This window comes from Heloderma suspectum, chromosome 1 (assembly GCF_057233095.1).
Source record: "Heloderma suspectum isolate Gila_16-S chromosome 1, 16-S_ref, whole genome shotgun sequence".
NCBI lineage: Eukaryota > Metazoa > Chordata > Lepidosauria > Squamata > Helodermatidae > Heloderma > Heloderma suspectum.
The window spans coordinates 166,233,579-166,255,496 of record NC_139458.1 but is presented as its reverse complement, the minus strand read 5'-3'; the positions used below and the strand labels follow the sequence as shown (position 1 = coordinate 166,255,496).

Genomic DNA, 21,918 nt, shown 5'->3' with positions numbered 1-21,918 from the left:
GGCTGATCTAGTTAGTACCGTCTATCCTAGCTGGCAATGTTTTTCAAGCAGACACCTTCTCAAAGGTGCAACCAAAGATTCTTTAACTAGAGATGCCAAGGACTGAACACAGGAATTTCCACAAACAAAGCATGAGTTATGATCCCTTCCCAGCCATGATCCTCTTGTACATTCAATTTTCACTAAGTGTTTTATGTTGTGTGATTTGATGTTCCTTGCTGTAGTCACATAGGCTTACCGTAGACATACACTGGTTTCTGGCAATGTGGCTGGGGAGAAATTTTCCAGGAACTCTTGACTGGCCACTGAATGTTGTGGTTTTCCACATTTTTTGTAATAGTTTATGTCATCACATGCTTTTGCAAGTGATACTTACTAGTGGGTCAAGGTTTCGTCACCTTTCTCATCATTCTTGTCATTTGAGTGAATGCTGCTGCTACATTTACAATGAAATTGTGTTCTATTTATTCTAACAGCTGCAGCCTTTGTGTGATGACCTTCCTCCTATTTTGCTCTACTGTTTAAAGCAAATATTTGCCTACACATCTGGTATAATCATGTGGAAAGTGTACCCGAAACTGCAGACTCTTGGCGTGGAAGGGGCATGGCAAAAGCTATCCTCAACATGATTTTATAAAGGAGCAGTGTCTTGACTCAGTGTAGGTCTCTTAGGTCCCAGCATGGGTTGAAAGCAAACTGTTTTGAAGTGTGAATTTATGTCTTTGTTCTCTTGGATTTTCACCACCATGGCTTTTATCTGTCCCTATACTATAGTAGAGAAGGCACTCTGACCTGTGGGAATCGGCCCACAAAGGTTTCCTATCTGGCCCATGGCCTCTCTGCAACCCCTCCCTATTTAATCTTGCCCCCCACCCCAGCAAGCTGCTGGTGGGGTGAGGGGGAGTGATCGTTTGGTTTCTGCATTTTTGTCTCATGTGCTGAGAAAGGGAAGACTTTCCATTTTGGGTGCTGAGAAAGATCTAGCATGCAAGCCAGGTGAACTGCCAGTGGAGAAAGAGATAACCCTTTTCTTCCATCAAAAGCCTGCTGCATCTTGAGAAAGAGAAGCCCCACCCCACCCCACCCCACCCCTCAGCATGAGATAGGGATGTACGAAAGTCACTTACCTTTGACAAAATGTGATTCGAGGTGGGGGGGAGGCGCCCCGTCCCTTCGTCTGAAATTCTGGCCAGGGGGGAGGCACCCCATCCCTCCCGCCATGAATCCTGACCGGCTGGGTCTGCAAATGGCGGCGGCCATAGCCGCCGCCATTTGCGTCCCTGCAGTCAGCCGTGATAGGCTACATAAATGTTTACATAGCCTATTACGGCTGAGTAACCCCCCCAAAAAAAACAACAAAAAACAACAACGCGCGTACGCAAATGGTGGTGCCCATGGGCGCCACCATTTGCGTTCCTTATTTTGGCACGTCTAGTCTACGTAAACATTTACGTAGACTATGGCGAAAATAAGGGGAACGCAAATAGCGTAGCGTCTACGCTATTTGCGTTGCCCTTATTTTCGCCGTAGTCTACGTAAATCTTTACGTAGACTACAGGGACCAAATAAGGAACGCGAATGGCAGCTCCCTATGGGGGCTGCCATCAGCATACGCGCTTTTTTTTTTTAAAGTCACCCGTGATAGGCTATGTGACGATTAACGTAGCCTATCACAGCTGACTTTGCAAATCTAGCCGTGATAGGCTACGTTAATCGTTACGTAGCCTATCACAGGGGCGTTGTTGTTGTTTTTTACTTTTTTTGTAATGGCGGCGGCGGCAGCCGGTTGAAAGACCGGCTGCCGCCCCCGCCCCTGACGAAGACCTGCCGAACTGCGGCCGGGACCCGCTGCCGGGAGCGACATTCGTAAAAGGTAAGTCCCATCCCGGGGGGTGGCGGGGGGGGCGGGGGGGCGGAGAATTTCTCCCTGAACCTTCGGAGGACCGAATGCATTGGCACTCGGCTTCCTGAAGTTTCGGGGAGAAATTCTCCCCCATCCCTAGATAGGCTACGTAAACATTTATGTAGCATATCACGGTATTTTTAAAAAATCTAGCCGTGATAGGCTACGTAAATCTTTACGTAGCCTATCACAGTTTTTTTTTTTTTACTGGAAATGGCGGTGGCGGCAGCCGGTCAGAAGACTGGCTGCCGCAGCCGCAGCCACCGCCAGGGAGATTCGCCCAAGGTAAGTCCCGTCCCAGGGGGGGCGCGGGGTGGCAGACCGTTTCGCCACTGATTTTGGGGGGCCAAATGCATTGGCATTCGGCCTCCCCAAGATTCGTGGCAAAATTCTCTGACATCCCTAGCATGAGAAGAAAACAAGCTGCTAGTAGAGGAACATTTTATTTTGTTCCTTGCCCTAGCAACCTGCTGTATGTCCATTTTCCCTTTGCATCACAGAAGAAAAGTTCAGTGGAAGACATGAGATATGAATGGTGCATGAGACAGAAGGGGATAGATGGAGGAAAGGGTGTGAATTTATTTATTTATTTATTTCATTTCTATACCGCCCAATAGCCGAAGCTCTCTGGGCGGTTCACAAAAACTAAAACCAAACAACACACAATAAAACAATTTAAAATATATAGAACATTAAAACCACAATATAACAATACAACCACAATAAAACCTAGCAGCAGTACAGGAGTTTAAAATACAGATTTAAAACAGCAAAGATAAAAATTTAGAAAGCTAAAATGCCTGGGAAAATAAAAAGGTCTTCACCTTTGTGAAGAGGGAATGTGGATGCAAGCAAGGTGTGGAAATGGGGAGAAGGGAAATGTATTAATGGGTGTGATAGAGAAAGAAGGGGGAAGAGGGAATGAGGTTTGAGAGAGGGGAAAGGGTGTGACACAGAGAGAGAAAGAGAGAAAAGGGGATGGGAGAGAGAGAGAGAGAGAGAGAGAAGGGGTTTCCTGCCCCCTTTTGGCTTTGGTTGCACCCATTGCTGGCATGTAACCCTCAACCACTTTCCACCAAAGGAATGTGGCTTTCAACTTTAAAAAAGATTCCCCACCCCAGCTATACTAGTTTTATACTAATATAAAAATGAGTATCCAATCTTATGTTTCTGCTTCTACCAAAATACTATTTTTGGATTAACAGCTTGCAGATCTCCTTTCGTCCTTTTTAACACCTTGCTGCTATCACTTCACTTTCTGCTTATGGAATATTAATGATCATCACTTGCTTTGAATGTGCATTCTTTATATATTACAAAGGCCCTTTCACACTTTGGATTGCTTGAAAGTTATATGTATATATGACTCTTTGATATAGTATAATAATTTTGTAATAATGACATATGTCCATTCAGTTCTAAGAGATGTTAATGCTAGGAGAGGACAACATCAAGTTGTGGTTATTATGAGACCCCATAGGCACAATGTCTTCTGTCATAGTCCAGGACTCTGCTAAGCAGTGGCTTTCTAAGTCCTCTTTTGTTTCTTGTCAGGAAAACTGTTTTCCAGAAATACCATTGGGATGAATGCGGGGAGCCAGTACTGTGGATTGTGTAACTAATGCTGACCATATATCTGTTGCCATCAGTCACTGGGACCATCTGGAGCAATATAAGCTAGAGTAGCCCATATGTCTGCACTGAGGGCTTGGGGTGCTGAAACAATGCTCATAATTCTTGAAATGAATGTGAGCCCTTCCAGTGAGCCCTCAGACTACATTATGAGCATGACCCACAGGATGAGAAGAACTCAGTGGCGTGATTTACTAGCATCTTGGCCCCTACAACAGTTGCACTATGTTTTAGTGACTAACGATGTTAACAAGCATTTGATAAGTACAAGCAATGTTCTAAGCCAGGGGTCAGCAACATGGTGCCCAGAGCATACCCAGACATCCTTTGCATCCATCAAGGTGCACTACCCATCTCAAATCCCATTTTTATTTTTTTTAAATTAACAAATGTTCTTTCTGGCAGCTGGGATCACTTCAAAGCAAAGGGTTATGTGAATGGAAGGATGATGGATGGATGGATGGATGGATGGGAGCATGTGGGGTGTGTGTGTGTGTGTGTGTGTGTGAGTGAGAGAGAGAGAGAGAGAGAGAGCATCTATGGGTGGTGAGCCAGGGTGTGAGAGAGAAAAGAGATAGGAAGAATGATTTGGCAGGCAGGTGGAGGTGGGTGTTAGGGTGGAAACTGAGCCAATAGAACCCCAGAGCAGTTCTGATTCTGAGGAGGATCAGCAATCTGTGGGAGAGGAGCCAGCTCATCCCTCACAGGCACAGCAGCTGGCAGAGATTGCTCCTGCCTGCATTCCTGAGATAGATAGTGATCCTAGCAGTGAGAAAGTGCGGGAACAGGGCTTGCTAGACTCTTGACGAGAGATGGAGGGCATGGAAAGGAGGCATAGCGCCCGTTTGGCGCACAAGCAACAGCCACCTCCCATGGACCCAAGGGAAAGAGGGAGGATCTCTCCCTAGCCCATAAGTTCAGGGTCTTCAAGTGACTGTCCTTCAAATGGGGATCAACTGCCTACTCGGTGCATAGGCCACTCTGCTGTTCCTTGCTTAGTTGCTGGTGATTAGCATCTGAAAGAGTCATTAAGCTGTAAAAGGATTAAAGCCTTGAAAAGAAACCTTTCGTCTGTGTCTTGAGTTAGCTATTGGAGTTCACTGAAAGAGGCCACCAGGGTGCTCCTGACAGCGGGGAGGAAAAGTGTTTGCCTTCTGTTGATGCTGAAAACTGTGGGTTCAAAGGAATTGTTTAGTGTGCTGGGGATCAGACTCCATCTTTGCCTTGTACTCAGTCTTTGGGGCAGGTTACATCCTTTGTGACTAGACACACCTCCCATGACAGCCATTTTGTGGTGATGCCCAGGACAATTTCTCAAAATGCCATGTGTCCACAAGCCCCCCCAAATGTCACCTACCCCTTTTCTAAGCAGTGTACAGTGGGTATGAGCAGAAGGTAGATCAGATGTTCTGGACGTTAACTCCCAGAAGACACTGCCAGCATGACCAAGATTCAGGAATGCTGGGAGTTGAAGTCCAAAACATCTGGAGAACTACTTTCTACCCACCCCTGGTGTACGGGTATAAAACTGATTGAGACCTTTACTTTTCTTCAAGTGAGTATTGAAATGAAGGTTATACTATTGGTTCTTGTTGGGACAGTATAAAAGCTTTATAACCAAAAGGGTTCACTTTGAATCAGTTTTAGATCTTGATTAATTCCATGCTTAATAGAAGGTTTAATATAATAGTTTTAAGTGCTACATATTTTTCAGTCCAGCAAAGGTTTCATTTTATCGTTTCGGATAGGTTGCTGAACTGTAGTATTTTTGTTTTTTGTTTTTTAATGACCTCATAGGTCTAGGCCTTCATCTTATGCCATTATGTCTCCTAAATTCTCATCTATATTTCTTTCAGGACCAGCTAGGGGAAGGGTTATTTGTACAAAATTGTAACTATCTACCTACTAATAATAAGCCCTTCAGAAAACCATTTTGAATTATTCAAAATTAAGTTAATGAATGGCTTCATTACTAATTCAGGACATGTTCCAAGCATAAGTTAAGCATTTTAAAATCCCATTGATTTCAGAGGAGAGATTTAAGCACATGTTCTGAAAAAAGGTTGGCCTTCATTTTAATATACACAGAGAATATTAATATTATTCTCTGTGTATATTAATAAATAATATACACAGAGATACTATGATATATAAATAGGGTTACAAAGTTAATTATCTCACCCTGTGTCCATACAGTAAGATCAATCAATTTCCAGATTGTGTAATGCTTGAACATGCTAAGACACTCACTTGAACTTTAAAACAAGGAAAGAAAATGTGGTCAGGTATAAGATTTAACTCTCCCTACTTCATAACTGCCATGGTGATTTTTTAAAAAATGGAAGGATTTAATCTTTCTGAAGTACTACAATAATTTGTTTTTTAAAAGCAAAGAGATAATATGAGGCCTAGTTGTCTATGCATAAATTGCATAGTTTGTACCAAAAATCCACCTGGCATTAAGTGCTGAGTTGAATCAAAGGCAGCAAAAGTAATTCATATTTGTTATTGCTTAAAGTGTCCCCCCCCCTTTAGATTTAGTAATGGTGTTAGTATATACACCAAAATGACTTCCAAAGAATGTTAAAGTTGTAGAATAAATATACAAAAGTATGAATGAACCTTTATTGTTAAAAGCCATAGGCCATCACAATTTTAAAAAACACGTATGATAAAATACTAGGGGTGAACGAAAGTCACTTACCTTTTCTCGCAGCTTTTTCGCGGTGGGGGGGAGCGCTTCGCTGCTCCCCCCGCGAAGTTCAGGCCGGGGGGGGGAGGCTTCCCGCCTCGCCCGGCCGAAATTCAGGCCGGGGGGGGAGGCTTCCCGCCTCGCCCAGCCGAAATTCAGGCCGGGGAGGAGGCTTCCCGCCTCGCCCGGCCGCAAACACGAAAGTAAAAAAAAAACAAAAAAACCGTCCCCTGATAGGCTACGTGACGATTCACGTAGCCTATCATGGCTAGATCTGGAAAGTCAGCCGTGATAGGCTACGTGAATCGTCACGTAGCCTATCACGGGTGACTTTAAAAAAAAAAAAAAAAAGCGCGTACGCGAATGGCGGCCCCCATAGGGAGCCGCCATTCGCGTTCCTTATTTAGTTGCTGTAGTCTACGTCAATCTTTACGTAGACTACGGCGAAAATAAGGGCAACACAAATAGCAACGCAAATTTAAAAACTAAGGGCAACGCAAATAGGGATTCTGCAGAGCCACCGGCCGGCTCCGCCAGCGGCCGGACATCCGGCCGCTGGCTAGCAGGGACGCAAATGGTGGCAGCTGTAGCCGCCGCCGTTTGCATCACTGCAGTCAGCTGTGAAAGGCTACATAAATGTTTACGTAGCCTATCACGGCTGATTAAAAAAAAACACACGCGCGTACGCAAATGGAGGCGCCAATGGGCGCCGCCATTTGTGTTCCTTATTTTGGCACGTCTTAGTCTACGTAAACATTTACGTAGACTACGGCGAAAATAAGGGGAACGCAAATAGCGTAGCATCTACGCTATTTGCGTTCCCCTTATTTTCGCCGTAGTCTACGTAAATGTTTACGTAGACTAAGATGTGCCAAAATAAGGAACGCAAATGGCGGCACCCATGGGCACTGCCATTTGCATACGCGCTTTTTTTTAAAAAAAAATCAGCCGTGATAGGCTACATAAACATTTACGTAGCCTATCACGGTGTTTTTTAAAATTTAGCCGTGATAGGCTACGTAAATCTTTACGTAGCCTATCACTTTTTTTTTTTAACTTGGAAATGACGGCGGTGGGAGCCGGTCGGAAGACCGGCCACTGCTGCCACCGCTGCTGAACCGCCGCCAGAGCCGCCGCCGGAGCTGCTGCCTCCAGAAAGATCCACCCCAGGTAAGTCCCGTCCCGGGGGGGTGGCGGGGGTGGCGGGCCGTTCCATTACCGATTTCGGGGGCCAAATGCGCTGGCATTCGGCCTCCCCGAGATCCATGGCAGAACTTTCGTACATCCCTTATCCTCAACTTCACCAGATGCAGAGTCGTTAATGAGGGGGTGTATTGTCATACCTCCCCTTCAGTTAAGCAGAGGTCATGCACTGGAACCTTAAAGCTGTGAACGATTTTCTTAAAGAATCCACATTAAGTGTTGTAAAGTATTGCTTCAAACCAAATGTCCTTTACATAATGGATACCAAATTGAGTACAGCATTTGGGTGATGGTATTAGGGATGGCAGAGAATTCCGCCACAGATCTCAGTGAGGCTGAATGCCAGTGCATTCGGCCCCCACGAAATCTGTGGGGGAATGGCCTGCCCCCCCCACAGATCCCCCTCAGGACGGGACTTACCTGGGGCAGATCTTCCGGGCGGCGGCAGCTGTGGCGGCGGCGGCTGGTCTTCCAACCGGCTGCCACTGCTGCCATTTGCAGTCTTGTCGCTTTGGTTTTTTTTTTTTTTACAAGACGTGATAGGCTACGTAAAGACTTGCGTAGCCTATCACGTCTGTTTTTTAAAAAAAAAATGTGTGCGCAAATGTCGGCGGCTATGGCCGCCGCCGTTTGTGTTCCTTATTTTTGGTCTTAGTCTACGTAAATATTTATGTAGACTAAGACTTACATAGACTAAGACAGCCAAAAGTAAGGAACTCAAATGGCGGTGGCCGTAGCCGCTCTACATGGGGTTACCCTTGAAGACGGTTCAGAAGCTGCAGCTGGTACAGAACGCAGCGGCTCGCCTGATTAAAGGCAGCCGCCGGCGAGATCACATCACTCCAGTGCTGAAGGAGTTGCACTGGTTACCAGTTGTTTTCCGGGCCAAATTCAAGGTGTTGGTTTTGACCTTTAAAACCCTATATGGTTCCGGCCCAGCCTATCTTAAGGAGCGCCTCCAGCAACACCAGACAGGCCGCTTAACAAGATCAGCCTCGGATGGCCTTCTCTCTGTCCCATCAGCCAGGACAGCTAGACTGGTGGGGATGATGGAGAGGGCCTTTTCTGTGGTGGCCCCCACTCTGTGGAACTCCCTCCCTAGGGAACGCCGTCATGCCCCCTCTTTAATGAGCTTCCGTCATGCATTAAAAACGTGGTTGTTCAGGCAGGCATTTGGGGTGGGTTGGGGTATTTAAAAAAAAAAATTATGGTAGAATTTTATTGTTTTAAATTGTTTTATGGTGTGTTGTATATTGCCCAGAGTGGCTGGGTGACCAGCCAGATGGGCGATTAATAAATTTAATAAATAATAATAATAATAATAATAATAATTTGCGTACACGCGTTTTTTGTTTTTTTTTAAGCCAGACATGATAGGCTACGTAAGTCTTTATGTAGCCTATCATGGCTGACTACAGGGACACAAACGGCGGTGGCTACGGCCACCACCATTTGCGTCCCTGCTAGCCAGCGGCCAGATGTCTGGCTGCTGTCGGAGCCAGCTGGTGGCTCCACGGAATCCCCGCGGAGCAGAGCCGGCCAGCCAGGATTCCGGGGGGAGGGACAGAGCACCTCCCCCCCCCCAGCGGAACCTTCTGGAGCCAGGTAAGGGGACTTTCGTACATCCCTAAATGGTATATAAGTCCCACCGCTGAGAATATAGATGGATTCTTTCTTTGAACAACTGTTTAACTCTCTTGAAAGTGTAGGCAGGTAAAGCTTCTATGCAAATCCCATAAGTATGTAGGATATGTCTTACAGAATTTACTGAAGAACTTTGCACTGGAATTTGCCGAATTTGCCGAACTTTGCACTTGGAATTTGCTGAAACATTTTTTGGGGCAGGTGGGAATCATTCATACAAGACAGCTTCAGCCAGTATAGGACAAGTGTAAGAAGAGGACATGTTTCTGTGGAGAGGATTCCTGTTTCTGCCCTTTGAAAGGAAATCGGTATGCCTTGAAGGACAGCTAGCAGGAATCTCATAAAGGAATTTTGTACCATCTCTAAGATGGAAGCATTAGTATACCCCCATACCTCTGTACCATATAACAGTTGGGGAAGTACCTTCTTCAGAAATATCTCAAGTGCTGGTGTGACCAAACTCCCTCCTTGAAATTTAATAAAATGCATCAGGAACTGTATAGAGTGGGAAGATTTCAATTCAACTGCCTTCAAATGAGGTTTCCATGAAAGCTAAGCATTAACTTTGAGACCCAAATATTTAAAATTATGCTGCTGTTCAATGGGCTTATTATCCAATTTCCATGTATGTTTTTTATTCTTCTTCTTACCAAATATGACCACTGTTGTTTTTGTGTAAGGTATTATGCTCAAAATCCTACAAGCTAGGCTTCAGCAGCATGTGAACCGAGAACTACCGGAAGTACAAGCTGGGTTTTGAAGAGGCATAGGAACTAGAGATCAAATTGCCAACTTTCGCTGGATAATGGAGAAAGCAAGAGAATTCCAGAAAAACGTCTATTTCTTCTTCATTGACTACGCTAAAGCCTTTGATTGTGTGGATCACAACAAACTGTGGCAAATTCTTAAAGAGATGGGAGTACCAGACCACCTTACCTGTCTCCTGAGAAACCTGTACAAGGGACAAGAAGCAACAGTAAGAACAGGACATGGAACAACCGATTGGTTCAAAATTGGGAAAGGAGTACGACAAGGCTGTATATTGTCACCCTGCTTATTTAATTCATATGCAGAGTACATCATGAGAAACGCCGGGTTGGATGAATCACAGGTTAGAATTAAGATTGCCAGGAGAATTATCAACAACCTCAGATACGCAGACGATACCACCCTAATGGCAGAAAGCGAAGAGGATCTCAAGAGCCTCGTGTTGAGGGTGAAAGTGGAGAGTGCAAAAGCTGGTTTGAAACTCAACATTAAAAAAACAAAGATCATGGCATCTGGCCCCATCACTTTCTGGTATATAGAAGGGGAAGAAATGGAAGCAGTGACAGATTTTATTTTCTTGGGCTCCAAGATCACCGCAGACAGTGACTGTAGCCATGAAATTAAAAGATGCTTGCTGCTTGGGAGGAAAGCTATGGCAAACCTAGACAGCACAGTAAGAAGCAGAGACATCACCTTGCCAACAAAGATTCGTATAATCAAAGCTATGGTTTTCCCAGTAGTAATGTATGGCTGTGAGAGCTGGACTATAAGGAAGGCTGAGCGCCGAAGAATTGATGCCTTCGATGTGGTGCTGGAGAAGACTCTTATACGTCCCCTGGACTGCAAGGAGGTCAGATCAGTCAATCCTAAAGGAAATCAACCCTGAGTGCTCATTGGAAGGACAGATCCTGAAGCTGAAGCTGAAATATTTTGGCCACTTAATGCGAAGAGAAAAGTCCCTGGAAAAGACCCTGATGCTGGGAAAGATCGAAGGCAAACGGAGAAGGGGACAGCAGAGGATGAGATGGCTAGATAGCATCACCGATGCAATGAATATGAATTTGAGCACACTCCGGGAGAGAGCGCAGGACAGGAAGGCCTGGCGTGCTATGGTCCATGGGGTTACGAAGACTCGGACACGACTTAATGACTGAGCAACAGCAACAACAATTAATAGGTGCTCTTTTGTGCAAAACTTAATCAGTTTGGTCAACAACCTCTGCATCCCAATTAATGTGGTAGAAATAATAAAAATATCAGTGACGTACAAAAGAACTGAGAGCTTGACAAAATAGAAACCGGAAAGTATTCCCAACCACCCAGTTCCTGTACAATGTCATTGATATAAAAATTAAGAAGGGGGCCAGAAGACATCCCTGACAGACACCTCTGTCAGATGGTATATTTTCTGAGAGCTATCCACTTGCCCCTAATATGACCCTAAGAGAGGTATTAGAGTGGAGCATTTGTATTAAGTACAGGAGCCGTCTGTCAATATTTGCAGCAGATAATTTGTGCCATAGATGGTCTCTGGCTATAAGATCAAAAGTGGAACTAAAATCCATGAAAGAAGGAAACAACTCTCTTCTACCATTGTGAGAGTATTTTTGAATCAAGTGATGGAGTACAAAACATTGATCTATTGTTGACTTTCCCTTTATAAACCCAGCTTGTTATTCAGCAACAATTAAGGATGTACAAAATGTACTCACCTGTCCAGTCCGGGGCATCAGTGGTTGGGGGGAGGCGCTCCGCCCCTCCCCCCAGAATCCTCCTTGGCTGGCTCTGCTCCATGGCGACTCCGTGGAGCCGCTGGCCAGGGCCAGCCGCAGCTGGAATTCTAGCCATGGACAGGCTGCTGCGGCCGCAAATGGCGGCTGCTATGCCAGCCGCCATTAGCATGGCTGCCAAGCCGTGATAAGCTATGTAAGTATTTACATAGCCTATCATGGCAAAAGGAAGCCATGCAAATGGTGACTGCTACGATGTCTGCCATTTGCGGCTGCAGCAACCTGGCAGCGGCCGGGAGACCAGCTGGAGCTGCATCCACCGCCACATCCGCCGCCAGGTAAGCTCCATCCTGGGGATTCCATGGGGTGGTGCAAGGGGAGGCCATTCCGCCACGGATTCCGGCGGGCCGGATTCTAAGGAATCCAGCCTTACTGGAATCTGTGGCGGAATTCTCTGACATCCCTAGCAATAATTGAATTTTCAGAAGCCCAGGACTCTAGTCTACATAGTAAATAATTGGAATACAGTTTAGAAATAACACTGAGCAATCAAATTGGTCTAAAATTCTTTGGATCTGTCATGCCCTACCTGGAGGAAGATTCACCTGAGGAAGAGGGGGAGAGCCAGTGCCGTGGGCCCGAGCTGGAGCTCAGTGAGCAACAGGAGGCCTTGGCTGACAGGCCTCCTCTGGAAACATTGCAGGAGCAGCTGGACCCCTCTCTAGAAGTTCCTGAACTTCCCCAAATGCTGGAAGCAGTCTCTGAGGGGATCCATCTCTCTGAACGGCATAGAGTCAGACACATTCAGCAAAAGAACAAATGGAAGTCACAGTGTGGTGGCCTCCCTTAAAAGCAACCCATTGACCTAATTAGCCAGCTGTGCTGATTAATGACCAGCTATAATTTTTTGTGAACTGCCCATAATTTTTGTGAACTGCCCAGAGAGCTTCTGCTATTGGGCAGTATAGAAAATAAATAAATAAATAAATAAATAAATTCAGCCTCGCCGATGCCTACTTTTTGCTGCAAACAACAGCACCTTAACCTTGGCTTCGCTTTCAAGATATAGGATTGGATAAGCTCCTAGACCTTGGCTACGCCTCTGGATAATGTTTTTAGACACCCCCCTGACTGGCCTGGACACTTGCTAAAACAGACAGTGGTGAACTAACCCCTGGACTGCCTTGACCTCACCTCTACCTGTGCCTGCAAACTCTCCTCGGAACTTCTGTGTATGACTTTGGACTGATCTACGCCTTGCCAAAGGCCCTTGCCTGTGTTGAAACAGGACAGAATCGGCCTTAGATCCTTTTTTTATGGATTGGCACTACTACATGTACTCCCCAGCCCTGGGGAAGTCTCCCATGATGGTTTATATAAATAAATGTTGTAGCAAGAACTGGGCACCATCAGTCAGGATTTGCTCTAAACAATTCTCTTGGGAGCATATCCTCTCCATGGGCCTTTTTAACAGGCAAAGATTTAATTAAAACGTTTATTTCATCTGGGGTGACAGATTCCCATGCACCACAAGAGGAGAGGACCAACAAATTTGTATTATAAGTAGAGTCTGCATTGATCCCAGGGGGAAAGTGGCCAAAAAGTGAAGAAAAATGAGCATGCCACTGCGATGATGTAATTTGGTTATCGATAGGGCCATTATAACCTCTTATCCCTTTTACTACCAGAGCCCAGAATCTGGATGAGTCCCTTTCTAAATTTGCCAGACCTAACTCCATCCATGATTGTTGTACATATTCATCCTTTTTTGATTGTAATAAATTTTTATACTCTCTTCAGAGATACACACACACACACATATATGAATTGAAATTTTCCGAAGTGTCCTCATGTCTCAGCTTCCTTGTGGCTTTTGCTAGGGTGCACTTCTGAGTGGCACACTACACATCAAACCAACCCTGATTAGAGTATTTAGTTGGGTGGATGGTTTTAGAACTGACCACAAAGGACCTAATCTCTTGAGCTATTTTAGCAAAAATTTCCAGGGGGTCTGGGGAGGTCAAAAGTTGGTCCCTTAGGGATAACATCTTGGAGGATGTTAGGAATAGATATATCTCTTCCTGAATGTTCCTATTCCAGTGTACTTTTTTATAAAGTCTATTACACTCTTACCCTTTGGTCCAATATATGTGTAAAGGTCTGATTCAGGTCTTCTATCCGTCCCATTACATATATATACGTAGATGGAACTTAAGAAAAAGGTCAAAAAGAGATTGGCCAGCTTTGTTAATCCCTGGGGCTTTGGAATTCCTAATAGGGAAAAGGGTTAACTCTTCAGGGGTTAAACCCAGTTTCTCTCCCATTCTACAGTTGTTTTGTCCTATTCTGGCATTCATGTATCTTGCTATTAAAATTAAAGGATCAACATTGATCTCAAATATAAAGGTGAGAACCTGATCTAACTCTGACCAGACTGAAATACTCTCAGGCTTTGAATTGTATGGGGGGCAGTATACATTAATTAGAACTAGTTTTAAACCTGAAGGCCAAATAATTTGGAGGGTTAAAATATTATTACTAGTACCTACATTAATCTGGGAAATATTGGGGTTATATTATAATCAACTGAAATCATGGCTGCCAGACCAGCTCTTGGCCACCCCCTATTACCTACTTTAAGTGCTGTTAATGAATGTGGTACACACCCAGGGAGAGAGGGAAAGGGCTTTAAAGCGACCCAGTGGTTAGGGCGTGTTGCCATGTATCTTGAATTATGTTTTGTGAATATGGTGCAGCAATAGCAACATTTAACTCACTTGACCTGGTTGGAGGTAAGGGTGGCTGTAGCTCCCTTTTGTCTGGAGACTTCCCTTCCTGGGGCAACAGTGTCTCAAATGTTTTACATTTCTGGTAAGAAGATTTTGGTAACTTCTTAGGGGACTTTTCCAATAATCTAAAAAGCTTATAAAAGTTCATCTTCTTGTATTGCTGAATCACTTTTTGGCTCTTCCTGGAGATTTTGATATTTATGCACTTTTTTGGTAAATTTCCAGTTTGGCTATTTTTCTTTTCCTTACCAGTTTGTTTACCTGTCACACCCCTTTTCTAGTCTGCATTAGAACCAAGTTCATCACTCTTAACTTCACTTTTTTTGCCCACTGGTTCTTCCACTCTCTTACAAAATTCAGCCATAAGGATTAACAAGCCATAACACTGCCAGAAATTTCTTAATTCCAGTTCTTTAATAATTAAGTCAATCTGCTTTTGAAAGAAGAGAGCAAAATTTATATCTTCAAAGAGGTCCTTTCCCAGTGAAGTCCTAAGCTTCCCCTCAGGGACTACTTCCTCATCTGAACCATGCAATGCTTCAGGAGGCAGCTCCAGCATGCTGCAATTGCTTCCCTGCAACTTTGGGGTTAATCCTTCCAAACTTACAGCTTGGGCAGTTTCAGCTTGTGCAATTTCTGTTGCTAGATCTGTTTCCCCTTCCATGGTTGGTGTAGCAAATTTGTTCCAGGAGGAACAAGACCAATCGAGGGTGCTGGTACAAATACCGGGTGCTTCTTTCCCGCCTCCGTCCTTTTTTGAAGTAAAAAAGAGAGGATGTGATGTTTGTTTACTTCATTTGGTTTTTTCCTCTGGGGAAGATCAAACATGGGTTTTTTTTAAATCCCCAGGGTCTTACACCCCTGTCCCATGAAGACCATACTCATAGGCTCAGTAACACATAGGCTCGTTAACAGATTTTACAAGTTTCACAGATTTCGCAAATTAAGTTAAATTAGGTCAGATTAGGTTAATTTGAGTTAAAAAGTTAAAAAAATTAAGGGAAAAAGTTGAGTTAAAAGTTGAGTTAAAAAGTTAAAATGGAGTAAAAAAAAGATTCAGACTGTTCCCAAACTATTCCTCCCTGCCAAAAAAAACCCTCCATAAGGATGAATCTAGGTTGAGGCTCTCTAAGGTGTTCTCCCACTTTATAAATTCAAGATAAGAGCGTTCTTAGAGGTAAAGCTAATCACTTTGGCCTTAGAAGCTGAGATAACTTTTTGGGGGAGTTGTAAATCCTTTCCTCCACAGAAGTCTTGCCGTATCTTACCTCTGTCAGAAGCTGAGTAATCAGTATACAAAAGTATGAAAATTAAGTTAAGGATTTGCAGAGCAATCTAAAGTCACAGATCGACTAGATGGACAGATTTTTGATGGAACAGAAGTGCCCCTCCATTATAGGTGGCAGATCCACTGTTGAATCTCCAAGTATGTCCATGGAAAATTTCATGGGTGTCCACTGCTGGAAAAACCTGTAGCCAGCTCTGAAACAGGGTCTTATAGGAGTGGGCAAAAGCAGTTACAGACCTGCCGAATCAAGAGTCCCTTCATTCCCCTGAAAGCCTCCAAGATCGGATCCTTCAACTATGCCAGCCTGGAGCTGGCATGGTTAACCCCCCTGTCCCTTGAAACCAATGGGGGGAAAGTAAAACTAAAAATAAAGAATTGATGGTGAAATCACTTGAGGAAAACTGCATGCACCTCGTGCCCTGGCTAGTGCAACCCAGCAGGGCTTTAGAAGTTTCAAATTGTTTACCACTTCACTCCTTCACCCCCAACCCACTTAGGATTGTTCTCTTAGGGTCAAACCACACAGTACTTTAAATACATAGTGTACCGCTGACCCTCTCTTTCTTGCTTGCTGTAAAGTAAGTATGTGGGCTGCTGATCTGGATCGGGACCACTACACACAGGTAGTGGAGGTTTAAACCTCCCCCTACACGCACACATGCACGTATGCACACGCGCGCACACACACACACACACACACACACACTCACGCTTGTTTTCTGAAATTTTCCCCTTCCAGGCAGCTAAAGGAAGGGAAATAGCATTGGCGGGGGGTGTTGCATTTACTTAAGAGTAGAAAATAAAGAGGGTTAAATATGTTTTTAACATATTGTGTAGTTTAATCTTTAGCCTTGGGGTCTTAAGCACAAGGAGCACATTAGGTTAGTATTAAGACAGTTACTCATTGTGTCTAGCTCCTCTAGGTTTAATCATTTTTCTATGAAATATTTTGCTTTTATAGGTTGGCCTGGCATCCTACAGCTTTCTTTCCTCTTGTTGATCTGAGTTGTAAGATCCTTTGCAAAGTGTTTTATTGGTTGAAATGCATTGCCCAAACTACATTAATTTGATATGTATGCTAGATAATTATTGTGAAGACATGTAGTAATAAGTTATGGCATTATAAAAATCTTAATAAATATAGAAGACTGTATTGAATGGGCAAGATAAGCAACGTTTTATGTTCTTGACAATATAATTCTTTTTTACCTGACTAGAGAACTTCATGGTATGCTTTGACATTAGCATTTTGGCATGTAAAATACTGTTTTGCCAAATGCTTGTTTTTGTGTTGGTTACTAAAACATTTAAAGAAAAGGTAAGTAGTAAGTGTCTTTCTTTTTGAGGTTTTTTGAAAAAAAAATGGTTGGATCCTTGCAATCTTATTCAGCTAAAAGAGTCACAATTATGTTCTTAAAGCTGAAATTGTATTGAAATGCATGCCACAACCCAAACCATCCCAGATCCTGTAATGTCATGGTACTGATGCATACCCCTGAAGCTGGCCATGAGTTCCAGTGTGCTCCACTAACTCAAAACTCAAAAGTGCTTGCAAAGAGAGAGCTTCGGCTATTGGGTGGTATAGAAATGTAATAAATGAATAAATGACAAGGTTTGGGGAATTATTCCGTTTCTGAATCTTCTACACTAGAATTGCTGCTTCTGATTCTGCTGCTTTATCATAAGAATTGGACATTCTAAATAAAGGAGGAAAATGACTGTGGCTGCATTCCTATACCCCACTTCCCTGGGACTCACTGAACTCAGTGGGACCTACTTTTGAGTAGACATGTATAGGATTTTGCTGTAATTGTGTAATCATTTTTCTCCATTGAATGCAATGTGATATAAACCATATTTTCAGTATTTTAGCAATAGTGTCCTAGAAAGATACTTAGCATAAAATGCACTATTTATTTCTCTCAGTTAATCACAGCTGTCCTGACAATCAATTTAAGTGCCATAATAACCGTTGTATCCCCAAGAGGTGGCTTTGTGATGGAACAAATGATTGTGGCAACAGTGAAGATGAATCAAATGCAACTTGTGCGGGTAAAACAAACAAAAAACAAATGCTTTTCCTTAAGGTGACATAAGATTTGTCTTAAACCTACACTGAGTAAATACTCCGGTCTACACTGTAAACTGTACAAACTGTTACTAATATTCTTGTGAATGCAATTTTAAGTGAATTGAGATTTTGTTGCTTGTATGTTTGGAAAAGAGATCATATTTTACTTGGCTCGACTTTCCAAAGTAATTTGGCACTCAGTCTATGGCTTCTTTTGCTACTAGTGCAGTACAATTCTTAGACAGTAGAAAGATGTTCCTCTTAAATCTTCCTTTGGACTTGAAATTTAGCATAATGTGATGACAGTCATCATCTATTTTTTTTCCACCTTGCATAATGGATACATATGTCTGAATTAATATGCATAATTCAAGGGTTTTTATAAAAATACATTTAATGTAGTCACTCTTGAAATATATCAAAAGTTAATGTGATTTTAACATATTACTAATATGATTTTTTAAATAAATAAATAAGCTAGTGATGAATTATTCCCACATAAGCATTTCTCAAGGAAGCATCCTGATTTTTATCATGGCTTGTTTATCATGTTATGTTTCACGTGGGCAATATTTCGTATGAATGCTCCTCCCGCTGGTGATAGCTGATAGTTAATTAGATGGAAAAGTCTGGGAGTGAACAGCCTGCATGGTATTTATTACATTTTTTACCTACTTTTCCTCTGAATTGCTCAGGGCAAGTGTACATTTATCTCCCCCACTCCTCCCTCTTATTTTCACCACAACCTTGTGAAGTATGTTAGTCTGAGAGATCAAACGTGACCAAATGTCAGCCTAATTGCTGAAACGAGGTATCCTCAGTCCTAATCCAACACTCTAACCACTACACCACACACTATGTTTATGGTGCATTTATCATACAGTAGTACAATAAATGCTGTCACCACATGAGAATGTATTCCCCACATGAAATTGATGAGATAAAATTGTTTTCTTGTTACATTTATAGCCTGCCTTGCTATAAGATAGGGCATATATTGCGGTTATTATTTTGCAGTTCCTTGTTTCTAATTCCCTTTTCTCTTCACTATGGCCTGATGTGTCATATCAGGAATATGATGTGTTTCCAACAAGTCCTAGGCTTTTAATATGGTTTATAAATAAATAACTATTACAAAATTGGACTGAAATGAGATTATATTATTTCACTTTAATTTTGACAGTGATTGTGTGTATTCTGTAAAATACATAATTCATTAAATTACTGCTTTAGAAACTCAATGAATCTAAGAATATGTTTTTTCAAAATAAAATGTTAGCATGTAAAATTGTAATGAATCGTACAGTGTATGAAATACATATATAATAAGCATGTTTGATTCAACTAAATTTCATTTGAACTCCATCCTTTATTATTTTTATGTCAATTTGGCTTTCAAGCAAGAACATGTCAAGCTGACCAGTTTTCTTGTGGAAACGGACGCTGTATTCCAAGTTCATGGTTGTGTGATCAGGAGGATGACTGTGGTGATGAATCAGATGAAATGGCATCCTGTGGTAAGTTAATTAATTGTCTTTATAAGCAGAATGGTTGATGGAAATAAGACATTGATTTATCATACAATAATGCTGACCATGACAGCCCATTTCTGCTTCAACAAAAAGGAACCTGCCAAGAAAAAAACAGATTTTTACTTACTTTTGCCCTCTGAAAATTCCGTCATGCTTCATGCATAAATATGTTTTCTGAAAAATTTCTGCATTGTCTTAATCATAGAATAGTATAGTAGGGTTGGAAGAGGCCTACAAGGCCATCGACAACTAGTATTTTGTCTAGTCTTTTCTAGTTTTATAATGAGCTGGATCCAATGTCCGTGAAACTGCGACTGGGCAATTCCTGCATTCTGCACTTCCTCAAAATCTGCTCCAGAGGGCTGGAAAACCCTCTAGAGTAGATTTTCAGTCAGCATGGAAGGCTGCAGGGAGAAGGAGAGATGGAGAAAGTCCCACTGTATGAGCCGATGTCTGTTTAGCATGATGCTGGATTTAACCCAGTGCTTCCACTTTGGAGTTTACTGGAGAAACATTTGGGATGAATTACAGTTGTGAGAGCTTCCAGATCTGCAGATTTTCATAGGATCTGCCCAAAATAATGACACGAGGAGATGGCACCATATTACATGATCTGCCACTCCAGTTCATGGTTTGTTTTTGTTCTTGCAAAGAACTTGTATCTCATTAAAGAGGAAAAGCTTGTGCTGTTCCTCTTCCTTGCCATTGTTGCTACCTTTCTTTTTTATTATATGGGCAGCTCAAGATGTTTTGTGCCCTGTGACAAAGGACAGAGATGCCCCCACCCCACATTTCACATATGAACTGGACTGGCAGTTTAATTTTACTTCAATACTGGTGATGTGGTAGTGTTGTCCACCACACCTAAAGGCAGCAGGCTAGTTTACAAGGTGCAGGGCAGGCTAGTTTACTAGGTGCAGGGCAGGCTATGTGGCACACACAACTCTGTCCTCCAAATAGAGGAGAATGGCTAGAGTACTCAGGAGTACAGCTGAGGGCCAACCACTGCTGTCCCCAACATCTTCCACCTGATGTGATTGCCTAATGTGTGCCTCACTCTGCCTAATGGTAGGGCTGGCCCTGTGACAATCTAATCCTACACTTGGTTACTTAGAAGTAATTCCCACTGAGATCAATGGGGCACCCTCCCCAGTAAGTGTGCCTAGAATTGCATTTTGTAGTCTTTTTAAATTTACCATTTAAGTGATGAATTTGCACCATTGTACCCATTTGCCTCAGATACCTGCACTTGTTAATTTTTTTGAGAAAGAGCTAAGCAAGGCGGTTTCAAGATCCTGGAATATGACTACTATATGCAGCCTCCTCCCAGCACCAGCTGTGTACTTCTTTCCATGCTGAGAGAGGCACAGAGAAATGGAGAAAGGCAAAGTAGGTGGGGGGATGACAGAAGTGCCCAGTGATGTCATCCAGTTTGCAGAAACAGTTCCTCACTCTTGATTTAGGAGAAGTGGGGACAAGTATATATCCATCTGAACCTGATTCTGTGTCTTGAGAGCTCCTCACTTAGGAACAATAGATGATTGGGAAATTAATATGGTTCTAGGGGAACTGGTTCCCTCAGCAGCTCCTGTCTCTGTTCCTACTGCAGGACAGATTGCTATCTGTCTAGTTCAGCTGGTTCGGTAGTATGCTAGCCAAATTAATAGGAGGTAACATTTACAGTTAGTACCCTTAGTCTGTAGAGCATCAATATAAGGACTTGGGAATGAAAGACAGATCTGAGATGTCAGGACGTAACTCAGAAAAGGGAGCATATTAACAGAAACACACAGCTACTGCCAGCTCCATGACCACATTAAGGCTGTTGTTCCGTCTACAGTCACTGTTGCGCTCTTCCCCTGGTATAAACCCTGTGACTTCGACACCCCCACAGAATTCTTACTTAACATTTAAGCAAGATTTCTCTAATGACTCTGTTGCCGTGCAAAGGGCTAATGTAACTACACCTATCTCTGTCAAAACCAGCACCATTGAATAAAACCCCTTACACAGCTGAAATTCTGAATCAGCATCATTATAGCCGCACTAGAGATGGATGGGTGCCACCTAGGGATGGCAGAGAATTCCGCCACAGATCTCAGTGAGGTTGAATGCCAGTGCATTCGGCCCCCTGAACTCCGTGGCGGAACAGCCTGCCACCCCCCCGCGGATCCCCCCCGGGACGAGACTTACCTGGGGCGGATCCTCCAGGCAGCTCCGGCAGCGGCTCCGGCGGTGGCAGCAGCTGCTCTTCCGACCTGCTGCTGCCACTGCCATTTCCAGTCTTGTTCAAAAAAAAAAAAGACGTGATAGGCTACATAAAGATTTACGTAGCCTATCATGGCTGGGTTTAAAAAAAAAAAAAACACGACGTAATAGGCTACGTAAATCTTTACATAGCCTATCATGGCTGGGTGGGTTTTTTTTAAAAAAAAGGCGTATGCAAATGGCGGCGGCTATGGCCGCCGCCATTTTAGGGATGGCAGAGAATTCCACCACAGATCTCAGTGAGGCCGAATGCCAGTGCATTCGGCCCCCCAAAATCTGTGGCGGAACGGCCTGCCACCCCCCCGCGGATCCCCCTGGGATGAGACTTACCTGGGGCAGATCTTCCAACCGGCTGCCGCCACTGCCATTTGCATTTTTTTTTTTACAGAGACGTGATA

The 21,918-nt window shown here is 43.4% G+C and overlaps 1 protein-coding gene across 1 annotated transcript in view; it reads left to right on the top strand.

The window, feature by feature from the left end:
* LRP1B (LDL receptor related protein 1B) overlaps positions 1-21,918 on the top strand; it is a 1,474,154-nt gene that overhangs the window by 1,002,821 nt on the left and 449,415 nt on the right. The window contains exons 18-19 of the mRNA XM_084809602.1: positions 17,576-17,701; positions 19,121-19,237. Coding sequence (XP_084665728.1) covers positions 17,576-17,701; positions 19,121-19,237 — 243 coding nt within the window. The remainder of the gene's footprint in view (positions 1-17,575; positions 17,702-19,120; positions 19,238-21,918) is intronic.